The sequence below is a fragment of the Gadus macrocephalus genome, chromosome 12 (genome assembly GCF_031168955.1).
Source record: "Gadus macrocephalus chromosome 12, ASM3116895v1".
In the NCBI taxonomy this organism is placed as follows: domain Eukaryota; kingdom Metazoa; phylum Chordata; class Actinopteri; order Gadiformes; family Gadidae; genus Gadus; species Gadus macrocephalus.
In genome coordinates, this window is record NC_082393.1 from 20,839,988 (window position 1) to 20,862,207 (window position 22,220).

Here is a 22,220-nt window from a genome sequence, read left to right on the forward strand (position 1 = left end):
GTGTGGGTGTGTGTGTGTGTGTGTGTTCATGCGTAGGGGACGATGAGATAGACAAACTGCCTCCCCTAACTACAGTATTAGACCTGTGCCTGGTGATTGACGCAGCACCATAACTGTATTTGAATGCAAATAACACTGAACACCTTTGGAAACGCAATATAAAAATATTTATTAAAATGGCACTGGGGTGAGGCCAGGGGAATACGATGGGCGGGGGGGAGATGAGGAAGGAGGGAGTTTGTGCATATTGAAAATGGGCAGGGAAATTGATAAATTGGGAAAGGGGTGGGTGTGGGGGGTGTGGGGGGTGTGGGGGGTGTGGGGGGTGTGGGGGGTGTGGGGGGTGTGGGGGGTGGGGGGGGTGGGGCAGGGGAAGCGGGGAAATAAAGAGAGAGATAGAGGTGGGGTGAACAACATCCACTATTTTATTGCCTTTTCTAGACCTCTGAGAACAAATTGAGAACCCGCCATATCAAAACTCCCCCCACGCTCGCCATCTCTCTCTATCTGATTGTTTAGTCTGTCTCTCTGTCTCTCTGGCATAGAAAGACACTATCTGTCCCTTGTAGGCAGAAACATGGCAGACCACCATGTTCCATCATAAAAAAGCCTCCAATGATCGTGTCCTGCATGCTGGCCTTGAGGGGGCGCAGACCCGCCTCCCACCCCAAACTACCCCTCCTCCATAACGCACACAAACACATCCCCCCCCCCCCCCCCTCTCTCTCTCTCTCTCTCTCTCTCTCTCTCTCTCTCTCTCTCTCTCTCTCTCTCTCTCTCTCTCTCTCTCTCTCTCCCTCCCTCTCTCTCTCTCTCTCTCTCTCTCTCTCTCTCTCTCTCTCTCTCTCTCTCTCTCTCATTCACTCTATTATTTAACCCTATGTCTCATGCTTTCTGTATCTAGCCAGTTGACCGGGCCATGATCGGATCCAATGAGAAGTTATGTATGCAATGGAATGCGTTTTTCTTCTCCTTTGAACTGAACAGCTCATGGTATACCTGTTTCTGGGTGCAGTCACCATCACATTCACTTTAAGGACGAGTGGTCAATCGCGCCTACCCTCAGAATGATCCGTTACGTTAATACTTGGTTCTTATTTTCCAATAAGAATTGACCAGGTGAAAAGGACAAATGGATTGACCCCTCAACTTCATACAGCCTGAGGAAGACAAGTTTATGGGCTGTCCTTTCAATGAACTATCCTATGTATTTAGAGGATCCAATTAAAATGGAGTTTCACTTTTTAATCCAAGTGCCTATAGTGTAGCGAATGGCAGGGGGGGATTATGATAAGTGGGTGTGCACCCTTTGATTCATCCATGTTTGGGAGACGTTATTTTTAGTGGTTGTTTTCTTGTTTGATATCTAAAAGTAGGCTATCATTCTTTTGGAGAAAGATGGCATTGAAAATGAAACTCTTGCGATACAACTGCACATTGTTATTTTATCAAAAGCATCTTATACAAGTGTCATATTGTCTTACAGTTTATTTGTCAAATGTACACTACAACACAGGGGCGTCCTTGGCAAGGAAATTCTTAAGACAAGGCAAGCGACAATAATGTAGTCAATTAAGTTACTCAAAGCGTCACAAATTGGGCATAGCAACAGTATCAAAGTATACATAATATAAATAGAGGCATTGTATACCTGATATACACAACAATAACAAAAAAGCACCAGCATTTATTATGAATATAAAGTGTAGGGGTGCCGAAAGTGAAACGGGCATACTGAAATATTCTGAAGTATACACATGTACCGCAGTGTAAGTTAACATTGGCTTGTGGGGCCGACTGCTGCCGGGAGGAATAAGCAATACCTAAAAGATAGCGGTAATTAAAAGTGGTGTTGAGTGTTTTCAGCTATTACCTTGCCATTTCTTTCAATATGCACAGTGACCATGGTGACTATAACATAGATACTTGACCATGATTCGTTAAACTGATTAATCACAGGCTAGAGTGCTCAAAAATTCACAAAGCTGAAATGGTGTCTTATTCAGCTCTATGATTTCTTTTTATCAAATAACCTGAGGAAAAATCTTGACGAACCATCGCGCTCATTTTAAAGTGACCTCTACTCCGCTCTGTAAATATTTTATTTACTTTTTTTCTCATTGCAAGCAGACATATACGTATACACCGAGTACAAGCAAGCGGCCTGCATCATCACAACCTCTCTCTCTCTCTCTCTCGCTCTCGCTCTCGCTCCCGCTCTCTCTCTCTCCACATGCACAATGACCCCCCCACCAGGCTCCGGCGTGAGTCAGCAGTAATCTCTCGGCTCAGTCCCCGCCCCCTCTCCACTTCTCCAGCTGAATATGCTGATGAGCCTCTCCCTTTATTTCCCTTCCCGTCAGCCTCCTGCTGTTTATGGGGAGCCAGCCCCAACAGGAAGCAGAGAGCAGTGGGGGCGGGGGGGCCTGCGGAGGCTGCATCGTGCCCCAGGTTTCAGTCTGGAGTGGTCTGAAGTGAGTCCCTGAAAGAGGGGTAAAAGGATCCGGATGAAATATTGATGTGTTAAAAATGGATGTGGCTTGCGGCGGCCTGCTTTGGGCACTAATGTTTTAATCCCCCAATAGTGTAAGGCGGGGAAACAAAACTAAAGGGTTAACACTAAAAAGCTGCTCTGAAGATAGCGGCACTGCGTGCAGGACGTCCATCTTCTGCTGCACAACCATGGCTTTTGTTCTGCCACAGTTTCTACCCTACTGTGTTCCGTACAGATAGCTGATAACAATCGTTATCTAGCACTGATACCAGGGATGGTGCCTGATACTGGGTAAGGGCCATATCAAGATGTCTAACCTCCCCCGAGAAGAGAGGCTACCACTGCACCACCATTATATACACAGGCAACACATCGCAACGAAGGAGCTGTGTTATTTATCTGTTTCTGTCAGCCGCACTACTTTTCCCTAATTCAATACTTTTTCAATGTTATTTTTGTGTCCGCTGGCTGTTTTTCACCCTCATTTCATATAGTGCCTCAAGGGTAATATATAGTTAGTCTTTAACATCATATTCATTTAGTGGCAGGGTTTCTGTTTACCTTTTATGCGTTCACCTCAATGAAGTGGCAAATCAAACATTTACCTTGCAGGATTGGGTCTCTTATTTCCCCCAAAGTTGATGCTGGGTTTACAAATGTATTTATTAGTTTCCTGGTATATTGCTGTGTTAGAAATCTTTGGGAGGAGTGTGTGTGTGTGTTTGTGTGTGTGTGTGTGTGTGTGTGTGTTTGTGTGTGTGTGTGTGTGTGTGTGTGTGTGTGTGTGTGTGTGTGTGTGTGTGTGTGTGTGTGTGTGTGTGTGTGTGTGTGTGTGTGTGTGTGTGTGTTCGAGTTTGTTCATCAGCATATGCCTAGAATCACATACACAAACAGTGGCACTTTATCCTTGCTAGTTACAGCTGGTGCAATAACTGTAGCTATATAAATCAGACTGCCTGTGTGTGTGTGTGTGTGTGTGTGTGTGTGTGTGTGTGTGTGTGTGTGTGTGTGTGTGTGTGTGTGTGTGTGTGTGTGTGTGTGTGTGTGTGTGTGGATATGTGCAAACTTACCCTTGAACACACATGCGTTTGTGCGTGTACAGTATACACGTGTGTTGATGTGTGTTCACCAAAAGGTGGCCTATCTTTCAAGGTCAGGTGTTTGTTTTTAACATGGCAGGGGGCGCTCCCATTCAACAGCGCATCCCTGCAAGCAAGGTTAGCCCCTCGCTATAACCCCCTTGGAGACAGCTGCCTGCATGTTGGAAAAGATTGGACTCCCACTGTGTTGATCCTCCACCACTACCAACTACCAGGGCAATGGTGCTGCTACCATATGATGCTGCATAGACCAGACAGTCAGGGCAGATGGATGAGCGAGGTTGCTGTCGAATGTCTGAGTCAAGGCTGAAATGATCCAGACACAAAATGTGGACAAAAGGAAACAGGGAGGAATTCGTAGTGGTGGTGAACAGCGCTTGGAGTCGCTGAGCTGATTAGGAGACAAAATCAGCACAATGTCATTGTTATTGTGGGTTTTCAACATCTGGTCGATGAGGATCAGATAACATCTATCCCAGCTGTCTATATGCGAGGCGCAGCAGCTCCTACTAATGTTTGACCACTACAAACAGATTTACTTTTCACAGTATGACGACAATGTGCACGTCTATTCATGCGTCTATGTGTCAAGCATCTGCCTTCAGTTAGACAGTAAATATAGGCTGCTACTAGCCATTTTTAACTCTAATTTAGACTAATATAACATACGTTAATTAATATAATACGTCTATGAAATCAGAGAGTGGCCGGTCTCTGGAGACGGAGAGCTCCGTTCTCTCTGCTCACGCACAGTGTTCACATCCGATCAAGAAAAAAACCCATTGAGAAAAGTAGGTAGAAACGTTTGACTGATACAAATCGTAATTACCTGTGAATGATGTGTTTCAGTGTATAGAAATAATGCTGTACCATTCAATTTAGCTGAACAGCTAAATATGCATGACGTGTCCTAGCAGAGAGAATCATTTTCAGCACTGCTGATGGATCTGTGTCATCCCTTCCTGTTGTTATTTTCATTATGACTCACATAATATTCGTTGTGATGCACATGATTTTCATTATGATGCACATGATTTTCATTATGATGCACATGATTTTCGTTATGATGCACATGATTTTTTTCATTTCAATCCACAAGAGATTTTGATTCCATTCAGAACATTTAAAATATTCTAATTTTAGGGTACAGCACTGCACTAGATGCTTGCCTCTTTCTCTCTTTCTTTTAAACATTTCACACTGAATAACATAATACAGAACATGAATGAAAGTCAACCTTATGCAATATTTGTCAAGATACACAGAATGGATGGATTTTTATAATGACTTATTCTCATTTTACTTACTCTTGAGTCATGTTCGATACTTTACTCAAGAATTATTATTGGTTGACTGAGTAGCAAAACTGCATTATTTCATGCTTAAATCGTAGTGAAGTTCCAATCATCACGTCATTGGCAGCACAGAAAAAGGTTAAAAAAGATTGAAGAAGAGGGTGACAGGATATAGTTAGGATATATTTAACTCCCGGTGATACCTACTACAATCATGGGGTCCGAGAGGTGTGCCTTGTGTGATGTGAAGGGATAAGACATGTAAAGTTGAGCACCCGTCCCCCATACAAAACCATTTAATATGTCGGCTTTTGTGTCCTGAGGAGAAACGAGCTATTTCTGTTGGAAATGACTTCCCTCCACCTCAGAGGCTTCGGTCACGGGGATGTCGGTGACAACCATTTCAGTATTGCGCCTTTGTTACCTCGTGGCTCTACCTTTCCTAATGGTTCAGCATGTCCACTCTCTCACTGGAGAGCCTTTTGTCTGCTGTATTGTGGCACCCACAAGTGCACCGGAAAGACAAAAAAAAAAGGAAAACCTCAGAGTAGAGGAAGATCCATATCGTCTCTCTGATGTTTTATTAACTCCGTCTGTTGACTCTCCTCTTATTCCACCTCCTACGCTCCCGGTGTTTCCCCTCTCCCTCTCCTCCTCTCCTCCTAAAAGCCTGCCTAGCCCCTGTTGCGTACTTTCGCTTCCCCACCGCTGCCTTTCAGAGGCGCCTTTTCAGCTGCCTCATAATAACTCTGGATTACCCCACACTCTCTCTCTTGCTCTTTGTGCCTCCCCGTCCATTTCCGCTGTCTCCTCTCCTAGCATCACGCGTCCACCCTCACCTCCCGACACACCTCTATTAATCATTGAGCCCTCTCTCCTTGCTCTTCCTGTACTCCTCCTACCCAGGGTGTTCTCCACACAGCGGGTGTCGCCCAGTCTGACAATGCTTTTATCGTCAGTGTCTTTGGTGCCACAGTTATGCTTCTTCCCGGCGCCGTATTCCTCCTGTCTACTGCAGCATAGCGTGTCAAAACTAAGGACCGAACGACCAAAAAGAAATCTCCACAGGTTCCTAGTGGGGATTTCTTCCTCTGTTGCGTTCTACAAAAGGCACCTGTTTCTGGGTATATCAGAGGCTGGCTGGGACTAGAGCAATCAAACTAAGGAAATTAGTTTGGAGATCAAAAGGTAGCTTTAGTGGAAGGTAAGCAGGAAGTTGTCATATTCAGGCAATGTAGATGCTTAACTCACCCATACGGTTTGGAATAGGCAAACCTTGAAGAAGCTCAGAGGCTCTTTTTAAAGCTAGTAGTGGATAGACTGTCGATTGATGGACTGGACCAGAATAGACGTCAAGTATCCCACATGAGTTTGAACGCAGGAAAGGCGGTTCTTTGTTATTCTTTCAAAACTTCTGTTCTCCTTTCGCTTGAATGGCTTCTGGTCAGCACATCTCAATAATCGCTTCCTAGTGAAGTTTGTTCAAAATAAAATGGGCTTGTGGATAACATGCTGTAGTTCCCAGTCCTAGTCTCTGAACATCAGCATGGCACATCTGTCACTTTACTGCTGCTCTGCATCCTATCTGGGAACATAGCGGCCATGAAGGGAAATGATGCAAACAAGTGTGTACATGACACCTGTTGAAATAGTCAACTTTTCTGATTGCCACGACTTAATTTGATATGAACAAAGTCTGTGCAGGCAGGTATGACCAAATATGACTCTGGTGTCAATACGCTGCGATGGGGGGGAACGCAATGATATTGAAGGACGGCCCAGCCCTAAATCGATGGCTTTATCCGTGTTCCCTGAAGGTTCGAGTCACGATAGCCACTGGAAGCATCCTCTTAAGGGCCCCTGCGCATCCTTGAGGCACAACAACAGAGAAATAGGACAGATTGATTTTAGATTGCTTTGATGGCAGGCGTCCGAGCTAAGTGAGCCCACAAGGCCAAACGAGCAAATACATGCGCGCACACACACACACACAAACACACAAACACACACACACACACACACACACACACACACACACACACACACACACACACACACACACACACACACACACACACACACACAATGCAATCTTCTTGGCGGCTCAAAGATCATGGAGACAGGGAAGTGAACCTACAGTAGATGTCATAGATATGCATATGGAGATGAATATGCAAACACTAAGCAACAATATATATATATGTATATTTACATATAATATTTGTTTCTTGGTGTTTCCATCCATATTCATATTCATATATATATACAGTATGCATATTATTACCCGGCTCTTTTCAATGCCGTGGAACGCTCCGTTCACCTGCATGGGCCCTTCACAACTTCCGATGGGGGAATCATATTTGATAATTCAACGTTGCAAAGTATAATTGACAGCTGTCAAGGAAAGTGGATTTTCATAGCACTCCACAAGTAGTCCGGTAACTTATCAACCCCCGCGTACTCGGTTGCTAAGCGACGTCTGCGTCTTTGGCAGACAATTTCTCTGCTGATCAATACTACGAATGCTGGTAACAAATTCATTATAAAAGACACATCGTGTGAAGTAATTTTTTCATTTTGGCAAGTAGCCGTGTAATAAGCGGGATAATGTATAGAACGTCTTATCGAAAATAAGCCCTTATTTTCCCGATAATGACCGGCGTTCTATACATTATCCCTCACATATATATACATGATGTATATGTATATATAATTATGTATTATATGTGTTGCTTAGTGTTTGCTTATTGCTTATAGAGTCACATAAATGAACAGCAGATTTAGTTGGGGCATCGGAAGCAGGACTTTGAGGGCCGCTGGCCCTGCTCTACATCAACATGAGGGATAGTTTGATGGGGGTACGAGCAAGGTCATCGCTGCCAGGGGGAAATAACACTCGACACAAACATACATACACACACACTATCAAGCACCATCCATTTACGGCCCCGGCAAAAGTGATTTTTATTTTATATGGCTGAAATATTAATGTCTCCATCTTGGGTGTACTTAGGCGGGGAACACATTTTTTTAAGCGAAAGAAAGAAAGAGTCAGAGAGAGACGGCGAGAGAGAGAGAGAGAATAGGGTATGAATATAGATGAATATATAATAAAGAGCGATAGAGGATATAAGATGATAAAGATTGATGAACATAGAGAAGTAAGGACAGAAGTACTTTATACTTAGTGTTTTCTCTGTACATTCCCATTGTATTGAATGGGGGACTTTCTGGTGCGGGGGCTGGCAAAGTTGGCTGCTGAAGTTCCGCTCACTATGAATATGAGGCTTGCGGGCTGGTTGCGGAGTGATGGGCCTGCTTTGTTCTCACAATTGTTTTGTTTAAGTGCTGCAGTCTAACATAAGCAGCCAATCGTAATTTTACAAGCAAACAGCAGTACATGTTGTTCCTCTCTTCATCCCTGCCTGTTAGGTAAGGGGAGCACCAGATATTACTCCTGCTAGTAGTTCTATACAACAATATTATTTAGCAGTGGGAAATCAGTTCAGGGTGGACACTACTCAAATATACAGCCTTATTTAGCAAGAAAAGTTCTGAAATCCACCCACTGTCAGCTGTACTATCGTGCTTCAGTACTGTTGTGGGTATTACAAATACTAAATACTGAGAAATGTCCTTTCTCTCCTTTTCGAACAGTGATTGCATTAGTGTAATTGTATTTAATTAATATTCATTGTATCCCAATATTTTTTTTTACAAATGCTGAATCATGAAACATTCCCATTACCTATCAATCGCTATTTAGTATAAAGGATTTTTCCTTGTCAAACAGTATGGCAACAGCCTTAGGTGTCCACATGACCAAGTGTCGTAACATTGGCTTCCCGTTGTCTTGTGGAGGGACACTTCTTGTGGACTGAAACAATTGTTGTTGAGCCCAAGCTGCAAACAGTGCCAGAGTGTTTTTTGGTTTTGCAGAGGCAGGAGTTAGTAGAGGTCAGCCGGATTGCTGCAGGGAACATGTTGTTAAATGTATTCTGGGGCTAAGCTTAAAGGACTTCCTTGGAGAGCTCTGGCGAGTTTACACACATGCACGCACCCCTGGCCTGGAGGAGACCAAAACAGCACAGCACTCGTCAGGTGACGGCAAGTAAGTTGGGCTTCGGGCCAATTGTTGTGAAGCCTTAAGGTGTCGGCCCGAACATAAACGGAGGCAAAAGTCCATTTTGATTCACATTCTCTTAGTTTGGTTCGCATTTAACCTATTCGTACAGTCAAGCCAAAATACAAAAGTCTTATTTGAAGCAAGTACAAAAAAATACAGTCATAATTTATGCTCTGCTTGCTTTGCGTCATTACAACGATATGATTCTACAAATATGAGGCGAACTCCACGCCCCTGCATGGGAACAGCTGTGTTCATTCTCAATAGGGCAAGTCCAATTATTAAACAGATTAGTTAAACCTGCTCCAAATAGCCTACCACTCATCATTACAATTCCACCTTAGTCGCCTGTCGCCCTACCTCAATTTCGCCGTTTTGAATCTCATTCATCTGTAGTTATACTCTTGAACACTTCGGTCAGTGATCCCTGCCGGGTGGTGCACGGCCTACTTGACACCCTGGTCGTCAGGTTTATAGCCATGCATGCGTCATACATGGCCTTGCCTGTGATGCTTTTTTAAATGTTGGTTTGTTCAGCCCTCTACATGAACAGTATCTACTGTGAGGTTTTGGTTCTCTTACTACATGAGCAGTGTCTGCTGTTGAGGTTGTGGTTCTCTTACTACATGAGCAGTGTCTACTGTTGAGGTTGTGGTTCTCTTACTACATGAGCAGTGTCTACTGTTGAGGTTGTGGTTCTCTTACTACATGAGCAGTGTCTACTGTTGAGGTTTTGGTTCTCTTACTACATGAGCAGTGTCTGCTGTTGAGGATTTGGTTCTATAACTACATGAGCAGTGTCTACTGTTGAGGTTGTGGTTCTCTTACTACATGTGCAGTGTCTACTGTTGAGGTTTTAGTTCTCTTACTACATGAGCAGTGTCTAGTTGTTGATTTGGTTCTCTGACTACATGAGCAGTGTCTGCTGTTGAGGTTTTGGTTCTCTAACTACATGAGCAGTGTCTACTGTTGAGGATGTGGTTCTCTAACTAAATGAGCAGTGCTACTGTTGGTTCTCTGGGTGGATTTGTTGGATTAAAAAAAAAAGAACTCATGATCTTGGTTAGAAGAAGTTGATCATCAATAAGTCATTGAATTATTAATTATTACACGTTCACAATGATAAGGCCTAAGAATTACAAATTTTTTTTTTAGTTTTGATTATTAATATTCATTTTAATGATTTTTTTTTAATGAATCATTCTACCAAATGAATTTAGTTTATTTTAGAGTAGAGCAGCAGCGACCATTTTGTCTAAGTTATAAAGCTATAAACGTAATCCTATTTAATGTATTATTTCACAGAGGAAGAAGCTTCTTCTATATCTTTTGAATTGAATGTACAGTTTAGGCCGAGTAAGCATAAGGGACATTCTGTAAGCCAAGTTGTTCTGTAAGCCAAAACAAATATTGTGCTGTGCTCATTGCTTTCACATTATGGTTTAATAAAATGACATTTACAATTTTGGTCCAATTTACCAAGCCCCCAATAAGGGTCAAATGGTGCTCTAGAGAAACGGTTATAGTTTATATTCCTTGCATATGCAAGAACATAACGGCAAATGTGTTGCGGTATTCTGTATCTTGTGTTGTTTGATGTTACCAAAAGTCTGTAACAATACGCTCTCTACAGTAGATACTCAAAGACGTCAGTGTGGAAAAGTGAAAATGGTTCCCTCGCTTTTCCCTGTTCATTTCAAACGATGAATGAAGGTAGGATCACCGAGGCCAGAGCCGTAATGGTTGTCTTGACCCATTAGTCGTGGGGCTCTTGGTCGACTAAGGTTTGTGGTAGTTGAGTAGTCAACGTTTTCATTTGATGAGCACATGCTTACATTGTTAGAACAGTCGCCCAAGGTCTCGTCTTTGTATAAATGGAAGTAGGTTAGTTCGCTAAGGTTGACCGGCTGGACAATATTGGCAATAATCTTCGACAAATTTGACAATAATGACAGCTCGCCAGAAACACTCCAGCATCAAGACTGAAAGTCAGATGCATAGCAGCGTAGTGCTATGGGGGCGGTGTGTTAACGACTATCTGGCAGAAGCACTCTTCGCCATAGCGCCATCCTTTGGTCAATATTTCAACCCAATAGGCTAATTACAAAGTACCCGGCCCCAGAGAATCACATCCGCAATGGAATGTTCGCAATGGATATAACACTAAAATCTCAGTTAAGAAGTGTATCTGGCCGGCTCTAAAATACTAGAAAGCAGGTACAGACAAAACTCTGGTGTGGTTATAACGCACATTGACTGTTTAAATACACATTAAAACAAATATTCGATATGTGAAAATTGATCCAAACTTTTTTAGTATTTCTTGCATCCCTTATAATAATTATAATTCAATGTTAATAAATAAACTCAAATAATAATAATGGTTAGTTTCCCACCACACTTGTGACTTATGACATTTCTTAAATTAAAAAAGAAAGATGTATGACTATAGTCAACGACTTGTTGATGGATTAGTCGACTAACAAATTCTTAGTCGAAGACAGCCCTGTTTTCGTCTGAGCGTGATGCAAGGCTCTGCTGAATTCTACCTGTCAGAAGTCAGTTAAAGTAGCCATGATGAAGGTGGAATTGACCTTGATAGTTCATTTCCAGTGTCTTTTCAGCTGTTCAACTTTATGCCAGGTTTATTCAATATTTTATTGTGTAATCTATTTAGTAAATTTTGTCACAATCAAATCCAATCAGACTATGTTTTGTGCTAATTACTTGTTTAAAATGTAAATTAGCCTTGGTACTCATGTAATATATATTATATCTTCCTCTGCCCTGTCATTTTCATCTAAATGTATGTATGAAAAGGTGTTTAGCTAATTTCCTTGACCGATATTCACAACCACATGTTATACAGTTTAGTTTAGTTCATTTTCTGTTATTTCTGTACCTGGTGAGCGCATTGCATTCTCTTGGCAGATGTTTAATGTATAATGATACCTGGGACACCACTAGTGGCATTAATAAATGCCTTCAATGCCTCTTTCTTCTTTATTTGGAACAGAAACAAAAACAAATACAGTTTTTTTCGGCTTGCCTCTTCATCCCTGCCTGTTAGTTTCTGCTCATATCTGTGGATCTGTCCATCTGAATTTGTTGTTTCCTTGGAATCCTATTCCTGACAGTGCCATGGGTAGCCAAGCCCAAACAGATCAATGATTGGCCTCTCATTCCAGACACACACATTCATATACACACACACTCCATGCTTCACCCCTCATTATCTATTGATCACTGGCTGGCGGTCCGGCTTGCCTCATAAATGAGTCAGAAGATGTTCAGTTGGATCACCGCTATCGATCCTGCCTCTTGTTTAATACTGCTTTAGCGCGCATTTTGCTTTCCATCGCTGTCTGTCGGATTGAATGACGGATTTACTGACCGGCTGCTACGCAGTTATTTTACTGCGAAGCAGTAGAAGACTTACAATAAAGGGTTATTCCTCAAGACTGACAATAAAAAAAAAAAAACCCGGTAGCTACCTGGTCCGGTATTTTTAGCTCCGGCCCCTTTCATAGTTCCTTTGTGTGCAGTGCACCTCTTCTGATTGCTTGTCAGCGTTCATTGTTGTGAGATTCTTGATTCCCTTCTTCAAGCAAGCGATAGCTATAGCCAAATAGAATTAGCTCAGAACGGAGTGGAGGGGAAGGATTAGCAGAGAGGTGGGGTTGAGGTTAGAGGAGGCAGAGAAGAGCCTCCCCCCATTCTTATCGAAGACTTGGCCTTTGGTCGACAGCTTAACCACCGAGAGCGATGTGTTGCCTCCTTCGTCGGGCAGAAGGCAGCGTTGCGCTGATTAAATGAAGCCACGGTGGTGAGAGCTTAAATGAAATTGTAACACTTTGATAAAAACTCTATTAAGCCATTTTGAAATGGGGCCCGAATTGACTTGGATCATTGTATCGCCCTCACACATAGATGCAGATGAACACGATTACACGCACATGCACCCCTCTCCCTCTCTCTCTCTCACATACACACACACACACATACACACATCCATACACACGGACACACAACACATAATTCCAAATGAATCTCACACGCTGAGCTCACAGCTGTGTTATAAGGTAGATTATTCACGCGGAATCGACTACAATTTCACGGCTTTCTGGAAATAATTAGCGTGACATTTATTCAAGCTTATAATTGGTTAAGACTCCAGACCCTCACCTTTAATAAAGCCGTCATTGAACCTTTAATGCAGCTGGCTCCCATGACAGCTGGGGAATAGTGTAGCCATCCGGGGGGGAAGGGTGCGCGTGTGTCTCTGTGCTTAGTTCTTTACAAGAGGGCCATGCTTATATGTAAGTGCTGTGTGAGTTGATTGTTGTCTAGTCTATGTTGTGTTTTTCTTTTTTTTTATTATTTAAATTATTATTGAAAAGGTATCACTCCATGCTCATAAAACACACACACACACACACACACACCCAATGAACATACAGATTTAAATTTGATTTGAGAAAGGTAGAAGTGGAAGCTGAGGGTTGAAACTGAAAGGCCCTATTTATAATATTTATAGCACTGTCAGGGCGTCCTCCAATTACTCCTCCGATTGCAAATCAAATCGTGAGGAATCAATACACACAAGCATCCCTGATTCCAGCTCCACTTAATCAAGCCCTTTTATCGTGTTTCACTTGGAAACGTGGCATATTGCATTAATAATAAGGTTGTTTGAGTCCGTCGAGGTGGGTATAAAACACCCTTCACAGGGACTGACGGATTATTGTCTTTCTTCGAGCTCTTCCGTGAAGCCCCAATCGGTCTGACACCCTAAACCATCTCTGAGAGTACTCACAGAAGTAAACAACCATAGTTATAAGAAGTTTCACATCTGAGGTTTCAGTAGAGTCACACTGGAATCGTCGAAGGTCCAGTCTCGGGTTTGCCTCATGAGCTCACTGCATTGGCGTAAATCCACAATACGGGATCCACTCAACTGCCACCAATTTACAGCCAAATCTCATAAGCTTCCCTAACTCCTAAAGCTTGCCCTTTAAGAGGAAGGTCGTCTCGGCGACAGGGAGGAGGGAGCGAGGCTGTGCTCCAGTTCAGAGAACTATATTGAGCCCTGGCTAACTATTTTCCCACCCCCACTCATACATGGGACGATACGATGAGAACGCTCTTCTCAGTGTTAACATGTGCCCACCATGTTCATGTGCTGGCTCCGTTTCTACTTTAGAAGCCGCTGAGGTCACTTTGCTTTAAAGAATATCTCACGGATAACAGAAATGCATCAGTTGCAGTTCACAGGAAAATGGTACACGGGACAGACTAAACAAAAGCAAAAATTGAGCCGAAAGAATCCATTTGAGTGTTTGATGCAGTCTCTCACTCAAGTCCCTCTAGGTATCTCCAGTACATTCCTTATGCGAACATAGCGACTGCTATATGCATTTGAGTGGCATTTAAGGGATGCCCCCCTGTGGATTGTGTGAATTCAATTGTCGTCGGCACAACGAGGAAAAACCCAAATCGGTGGCCCCCATTATACGCTGCATATTGTTTGGTTCTTGGTCTGCTGCTTTGCTTGTTTAGTTAATTAGCTTGTCGGAAAATTAGAAAAGAATGCACACTGTGTGGTTTTACACTGCTTGCGTCGCAGCTCCATTGTAATTGTTCTTCCGTGTACATTTTGCTGGGATTACTTGACGAGAAATAGGACCTCATATTTGTGTCAGGCTATATTTGAAAGCGGTGGCTGCCTGCCTTTCCTCACCAAATGTTTTTTGTCGCACACACTATTAGCCAGGTCATAGCATCGCTCAGTACTCTCATTACGGCTACTTCTTTCTTCCCCCCTCGTGTGTGTGTGTGTGTGTGTGTGTGTGTGTGTGTGTGTGTGTGTGTGTGTGTGTGTGTGCGTGTGCGTGTGCGTGTGTGTGAGAGTGTGTGTGTGTATGCGTGCATGTGTTTGTGTGTGTGTGTGTGTGTATCTCCCTGCTAGGAAAGTATGCCATTTATATTTTGCCCTTGGTACATAGCCGCCACCCTGCCATTCGTTGCTGAAAACAAGGCTGACATTAAGCTCTCTAAAGAGGCATTCCTTGTCTGACGTCCAATACAACCCCTGCTTGTCCAGAAGGAGTGTGAGTCAATTATCTGCCTTAAGTCTCTCATGGAGCTGACAGTGCCCATCCCGTGTTTTGCTGTTTGTTTGTGTTTTTTTCTTTTTTTCTCTAGCTTGTTTTCTTTCACTGGGATTTTCTCTTTGTGTCTCTGTTGCTGACAGGATTGGGTCTTGTTGATATTCACCCGCTAAGGCTATGTGTGTGTGCTTGTGTGTGTACGCGTGCACATTTGTGCTTTTGTATGTGTGTGTGTGTGTTGTGGGGGGGGGGGGGTAGTGTGTAGTAGATAGTAAGGTGCACTGAGTTTATGAGTTTATGTTTTCATGAAGGGTGCTCTTTATGTGTGCTTGTCTTTTTGCAACAGAAAGGTTTCATACACACATGCGCCCACACAAACACACACACACACACGTGTTCTCCAGGCTTGCTCCCTCCTCGTTCCGTGTCTTATTAGGAGAGGTTGAGAACATCCTGTGCGTCATAAATAAAATCTCTTCTCACGGCGTAGCTTAACTATGGCAAACCTATACTACATCACAATTGTGCAGCATGTTATTATTAATTTGTCGGTTCTGACATTCAACGCTGGGTCCCTTTCAAGACCTTGAGCTCCTCAGGTCTTTAATAGAGACCTGGGTATTTTTTATGTAACACTTCCTGTAGTCCCTGCCTCACGCATGCACAATGACTGTACCAAGTTATCGGTTCAAATCAAATGCAACACTCAAATACTGTATTTCTACGGGTTATAAAAATTTAAATATGTAAAATAAGATTGTCTGTGGCATTGCATAGATGAGGTGAACTTATTCTATGTGTGTTTGTGCGTGCGTGTGCGTTTGCTTGCATGCGTATGTGTGTGTGTCTGTGTCTGTGTTTGTTTCCTTGTTTCAGGTTGCCGTGACATTTGTGGTGGGGTCAGAGGTGGGCCTGCAGAGCAGCGCTGACTTCAGCCAGATGGGGAAGCCTTTCCTGATGGGCACCGTGGCTCTGGGTGAGCTGCCGTCGCCCCTCCGTGTTCCCGCTCCCCTTCCCTTTTCACCTCTCTCACCGTGCCTATGTTTGTTCGCAGCATGCGCTATCTCTTTCCCTTCCCCTTCTTAGTCGTCTGCCGGTAATCTCAGGTGTTTGTTTGATTCTTCAGTTCATTCGTATTGAGTAGACAAGCTGTTGTGCGTGTCCACGGGTATGAGTCGATTTTGACACTGTATGTGCTGCCGGATATGAAGATATCAAGCAAAATGGGATCCATGTTTACACAAAGGCATACGACTTGAGGATTATCAGCACCAAGTCAATGTATAGTGTTCCAAATGTAGATTTGTATAATTATGTGCAAATGATTGTAATGATCCCTGGATTTGTATTGTGTGAGAGGGTTTCCACACTGCAAATTATTGGGTAGGTCATGCCATTTACAACCCATGCTTTCAAATTTCCCTTTGTGCCCAGATATTTAAGTGAAGACACAGCTATAATACATTATAGTATAGTATATATAGTAAAATATATATACAGTAAAATCTGCTGTATTGGCTCTAGATCAGGGGTCTTCAACGTTTTCCAGGCCAAGGACCCCCAAACTGATGGAGAGATGGAGCGGGGACCCCCTACTTATATATTGTATAAAATTGTGTTTTATTTTAAACTATCCTTCTTCTCAATTGAAGGAGCAGGCAGAGAAAAGCTCTCTCCATCGGATCAAAAGTGTCCATGTAAACGGGGCTAGTGTGTTGGATTCATGTTAATGTGTATTTAAAGACATTTCAATTTGTGGAAACAATTGCGGGGGGGAATCAAAAAAAAAATGTCTAATCAACCAAAACTTTCGCAACCCCCCTGCAGTACCTCTGCGGACCCCCTGTTGAAGACCTCAGCTCTAGATAGTATAGTATTATATTAATTAGGCTGTAGGTCTAAAGATCAGAAAAGCATACATTATTATTGAAGACCCTAAATATAAAACAACATGCTTCGATTATTTAACCGGTAAAGTGAGTTATCTTTTAAAGGTCCCATGACATGCTATTTTATGTATTCTTTAATATAGGTATTAGTGGGCAACTAACACAGTATTCAAAGACGTTCCCGAAATTCAGCCGTGGTGCAGAGTTACAGCCACTCCGAGCCAGTCGCACATTGAGCTTCCCCCAAATGCGCTGTTTTGGCGTCTGTAGCTTTAATGCAAATGAGGAGGAGCGAGGCGGGTCAAGGAGGAGGGTGGGGGTGTGGCCCTGAGCAGCTTGCAGCCACGGTACCATGCGCTCTGTTTACAGTGGATGTATCGCAATGGCGAGGCGCACACAGCCTTTAGCCGTGTTCTGTAAATATTCTAGAACACACGGGAGTCCTGGAGCTCTATATCTAAATATTATCATATAGCCTACATAGATATCTATATCATATAATATATATTATAACGGCCAAAAGCTGTGTGAGCCGATATTATGAATCTCAAACGACCGCGTAGGGTTCTCTGACGTTCCTGGTTCTTCAACGTCCTCATCAATGTGAAGTAGACTGAACCGCGAGGAGAAAGGGATCGTTGCCGGGCAGCGCTTAGGCACCTCCGCCTCCGGCGGTGGTCCCTCAGCGGGTCTCAAGCTGGAGACATTCGCCGCCAACAATCCCTTTCTCCTCCATGTCGTGGTTCATGTTCTTGAGGGAGTCAAAGCCAAAGTTCCTTCCCCCCAATTCATTCTCAACCTTGGCTGAGATAACCCCCAATACGAGTCTCGTTGTAGAAATACCAGAGACGAGAGTCCGACAGAACGGTTATCCAAATAACAAGGAAGTGTACAACACTTGCGTTACAGTCCTGGAGCTCTATATCTAAATAATATCATATAATACATAGAAATCTATATCATTTAATACATTTTATCACGGCCAAAAGCTGTGTGCGCCTCCAGACGATATTATGAATCACAAACGACTTTGTCGGGTTCTGCGACGTCTCTGGTTCTTCCACTTTCAACCTGAAGTCGACTGAACCGGGTGCTGCCTGCTGCCGGCTGCCCGCTGCCGGGCGATGGTGCCTCGCGGCAACCGGCGGCATGACGCAGTTCATGTACTTCAGCCAGTCAAAGCCAAAGTTCCTTTCCCCCAATTCCTTCTCAACCATGGCTGAGATAACCCCCAATACGAGTCTCGTTGTAGAAATACCAGAGACGAGAGTCCGACGTGTTATGCGCCATAACGCCAGAAGCAGAACGGTTATCCAAATAATAAGGAAGTGTACAACACTTGCGTTACAGTCCTGGAGCTCTATATCTAAATAATATCATATAATACATAGAAATCTATATCATTTAATACATATTATCACGGCCAAAAGCTGCGTGCGCCTCCAGACGATATTATGAATCACAAACGACTTTGTCGGGTTCTGCGACGTCTCTGGTTCTTCCACTTTCACATCAACCTGAAGTCGACTGAACCGGGCGCTGCCTGCTGCCGGCTGCCCGCTGCCGGGCGATGGTGCCTCGCGGCAACCGGCGACATGTCGCAGTTCATGTACTTCAGCCAGTCAAAGCCAAAGTTCCTTTCCCCCAATTCCTTCTCAACCATGGCTCAGATAACCCCCACAACAGTCTCGTTGTGGAAATACAAGACACATCAAAGAACCGACAAGAAACACTTGCGTTACAGTGTGTGTATTCACACACACACACACACACACACACACACACACACACGGGCCAACGTCTCTGGGCGGGCAAGGCAGAGTAAGGGGAGGAGCTGAGATTCCTGATGACGTCATGAATACAGACATTCCAAATCAGCGCACTTGAGCCTCCGTTTTTTCAAAGGCGAGCAGAACAGCTCGTGCTCGTTTTACACCAAACGCAAGTTTTAGCCACTGGGGGACCATAGGCAGGCTAGGGGAACTCATATTTATGTTAGAAAACCTCATAAAGTGAGATTTTCATGTCATGGGACCTTTAAAGAATATCCCCATCCGTCAACCCTTTTATTTTTTTATCAACATCTAGCCTGAAAGACCTGCCGAAACATTCTTACCCATATTGTCCAGTGTAGCCTGAAATCTAGTTTATCCAGTAAACTCTAGCCTTTTTTTAACAACCTTCCTTCCCCACACTCGTCCTCCTCCCCGGGGAAGATGAAATGGGAAGCAAGGAAATGTCACGTTGCGGCTCCAATGGACATATCAACAAATGGCCGAGACAGGAGATAAAACACATGCGGGGTGCCGCAGTCTTACTTCTGCTTGTCCCCTTTGCCTCCTGTCTCCTCTCTGACATGTTTTGTCTTGTGCTAGTGCTGGACACAAGCTTGGATCACAACCCACGTCTTACTATGGAGAAACACACTGCGTCTTCAATCACGACCGTCTGTGTCTTTCACTAAGAAGAGATGCGACGAAAAGTGCTTGATACTGATATATGATGCAATGTATGATATTGTTACATACTGTATAAGAATCACAGAACCCGTAGATGTAACCTCTGAGTTCGGACCAAGGGAGTGTAGTCAGGCCCCGGGGCTGATGCGGTTTGCCGTGCACTGTTTGCCGTGCACTAAACCTCCCCTCAGGTCCTCTGAGGGACCTGAGGGGAGGTTTGTGTGCGTGTGGCTGTTTGTGTTTGTGTGCGTATGTGTCGCCGGTGCATTTACACTGAAGAAACCGGATGATTACTTATGATTACTTTTATAGATATCATTTGCATTTGAAACAAAAATATTGAGTGTTTTTATATCTATATACATTTAAAGAAAGCAAATGCAAATCTATATATTATATTCATAGTGGAGGGGATAATCAAAGAAAAAACGATTATTATTAAGGAAGCCATGATAAAACATGGCAGCTCACCTGCTTCTCTGTTGCTGTCTCCGCAGGAGGGATAGTGAACGTGATGCCAATGCTCTTCTCACAGATCTCCCACAACAAGAACCAGGTACGGCCAACGTATCCAGGCTCCCCATTGCATAACATTGTGTCACATTGTACATCAGCTTCGTGACTTTGTAGGGGCTCTGAAGAATCCCCCCCAAGCAGTACATATTGAGGAGTTCAAACACTAGTACACTAGCTTTAGCACACAGCCTGATTACAGTATGTAAACTAACCGTTTGGCATTTATTGTATCCAAATAACGAATGTTCTTCCGACCGGCAAAATTGGAGATCATGGTTAATGGACATTCTTTTTTGGTTATTGTTAATAGATTATAAAATCCCCTCTATTATCGCTCTCTCTCTCTCTCTCTCTCTCTCTCGCTCTCTCTCGCTCTCTCTCTCTCTCTATCCCCCCCAGATCCTGTGGTTCAGGAGAGCTGTATTAGCGGGTCTCACCACATGCGCTGTGCTCAACATTCTCTGGTAAGCAAAATGTAATCGGAGAAGTAGTAGAATGTTTTGTGTTTCACTTTGTGTTTCAAAATGAGCCATTATGACATTATGAATACCGCTTTGAACAGTCATTGGCTGTATTGTATTTGAAGGGCTAAGAAGGATGAATGCAAGCACCACTGTCCTTAGGACATATTTTACAGTTGCATGAAGCAGAGGTTCATGTAGATTTGGCCGACCACGTACTGGAGGAGAGTGGTTGAACAACCCATTCGGTTTATATTGTGAAAGTTGGCTGGTAAGTTATTTTTACTGACAATCTTTTGATGGATTTTGTTCCTGTCCTGATCTCAGGGTACACTCTTGAGAAAAGTCCAGCCTGAAACTCCAAAAAAACCAGAATGCATTTGTTTAAATAAAAAACGACTCTCTAATTTTACGCCAATATAAAAACACAGATCATCCACTTAATGATCAGCCTTGGTAATTCAATTATTGAGTATTTTCTCCTTGCCAGGGTTAAATCAAAATTCATAGCAGAGTTCGACCTCAAACTACCACTCAGCGTCACACGCATGTGATTTTAGAGAGTGTCTTGCCGTCGAAGCACAGCAGTTAGGTAGGACTGCTGCCGTAGTGTTTGCTCAGACGCTGTGAACAGACAACAGCAGAGGACAAACTAGACCTACAGTCCACTTTGGACCTGAACAAATGGAGTGGTTGGAGGAGGAGAATGAAAGGGTAGCCAAGTGCCAGTGTGTTCAGTCAGGGTATAACGCTGCCCTAATGTCTTGTTGTGATGAGACTGCTGGGATGTTTTCTTCACCTTAACTTGAAATCCTCCCAGCGTGATCGATCATGAAGGCGGCTCCCATTCTCCACGAGCACTCTGACTTGGCTGTAATGTAGCAGGCATTTTGTGCATGTCAGTCATTTATTGCGGTGGGGTGGAGAGCTCAGTGCGTGATGAAGATGGGGTCTCATAGGATCTGAAGAAACAAATGGTGGTGGAAGAGAGCCCAGATTCACGGTATTGGAAAGTTGGACGCCTGAATCGTGTGGAACTTTGCAAAAAAAGTCAAAGGGCTCTACCCTGGAGTGGTGAATGTGTTTGTATGAACAAGCATAAAGCAACTGTGACCCTGTAACAATTCTGTACCTTTTTTGGGGGTGTAGCCCAGGATATTGATTTAATTGAGGTATACTGGAGCACCAGTACCAAGAGATATTGCTTAAAAAGTGGTACATGCATAATTTGAACCCAAACCATCCACAACAGCCAGCCCTCTATAGGTTATATATCATGAAATAAAAGCGAAAGAGGGAAAATGTTGCTTGAATTAAAATTCTCCCCACATCTAACGAATATCTGACCTCAACCATAATATTTAATCCAGTGCAAGCATTGGTAGCAGTGGTGAGTTAGCCATTGATTTTTTACCCATTTCCTCACATGTGTGTGTGTGTGTGTGTGCGAGCGTGCATAGTAGTAATTGTCCATGTTTTGTCTTCTGTTAGATTTCAGTAGCCGAGTCTCTGGTATCTCCACTTAAAATAAAGTACTGTGAGATTAGCATAAAGTGCCTGCGTGTCTGCAAACAGCATCAAACAAACAATACATTATACTTGTTCTGTACACGCAAACAAACACACACATAATGAAATCCGCCTATGTAATCAGCGGAGAAGTAGTGAGTGACAGAAGGTCAAAGAAAGAGAGAGAGAGAGAGAGAGCGGTCGTCGTACGGATAATATATTGTTACAGATAGTCATCTCCCACGTCTGATTGGTTGGATA

The 22,220-nt window shown here is 43.4% G+C and overlaps 1 protein-coding gene across 2 annotated transcripts in view; it reads left to right on the forward strand.

The window, feature by feature from the left end:
* The window catches only part of si:ch211-51h4.2 (uncharacterized), a 75,184-nt gene that overhangs the window by 22,191 nt on the left and 30,773 nt on the right, over positions 1-22,220 (forward strand). For both annotated transcript variants that reach the window (XM_060067014.1, XM_060067015.1), the window contains exons 9-11: positions 16,002-16,101; positions 19,971-20,029; positions 20,389-20,453. In XM_060067014.1, coding sequence (XP_059922997.1) covers positions 16,002-16,101; positions 19,971-20,029; positions 20,389-20,453 — 224 coding nt within the window. The remainder of the gene's footprint in view (positions 1-16,001; positions 16,102-19,970; positions 20,030-20,388; positions 20,454-22,220) is intronic.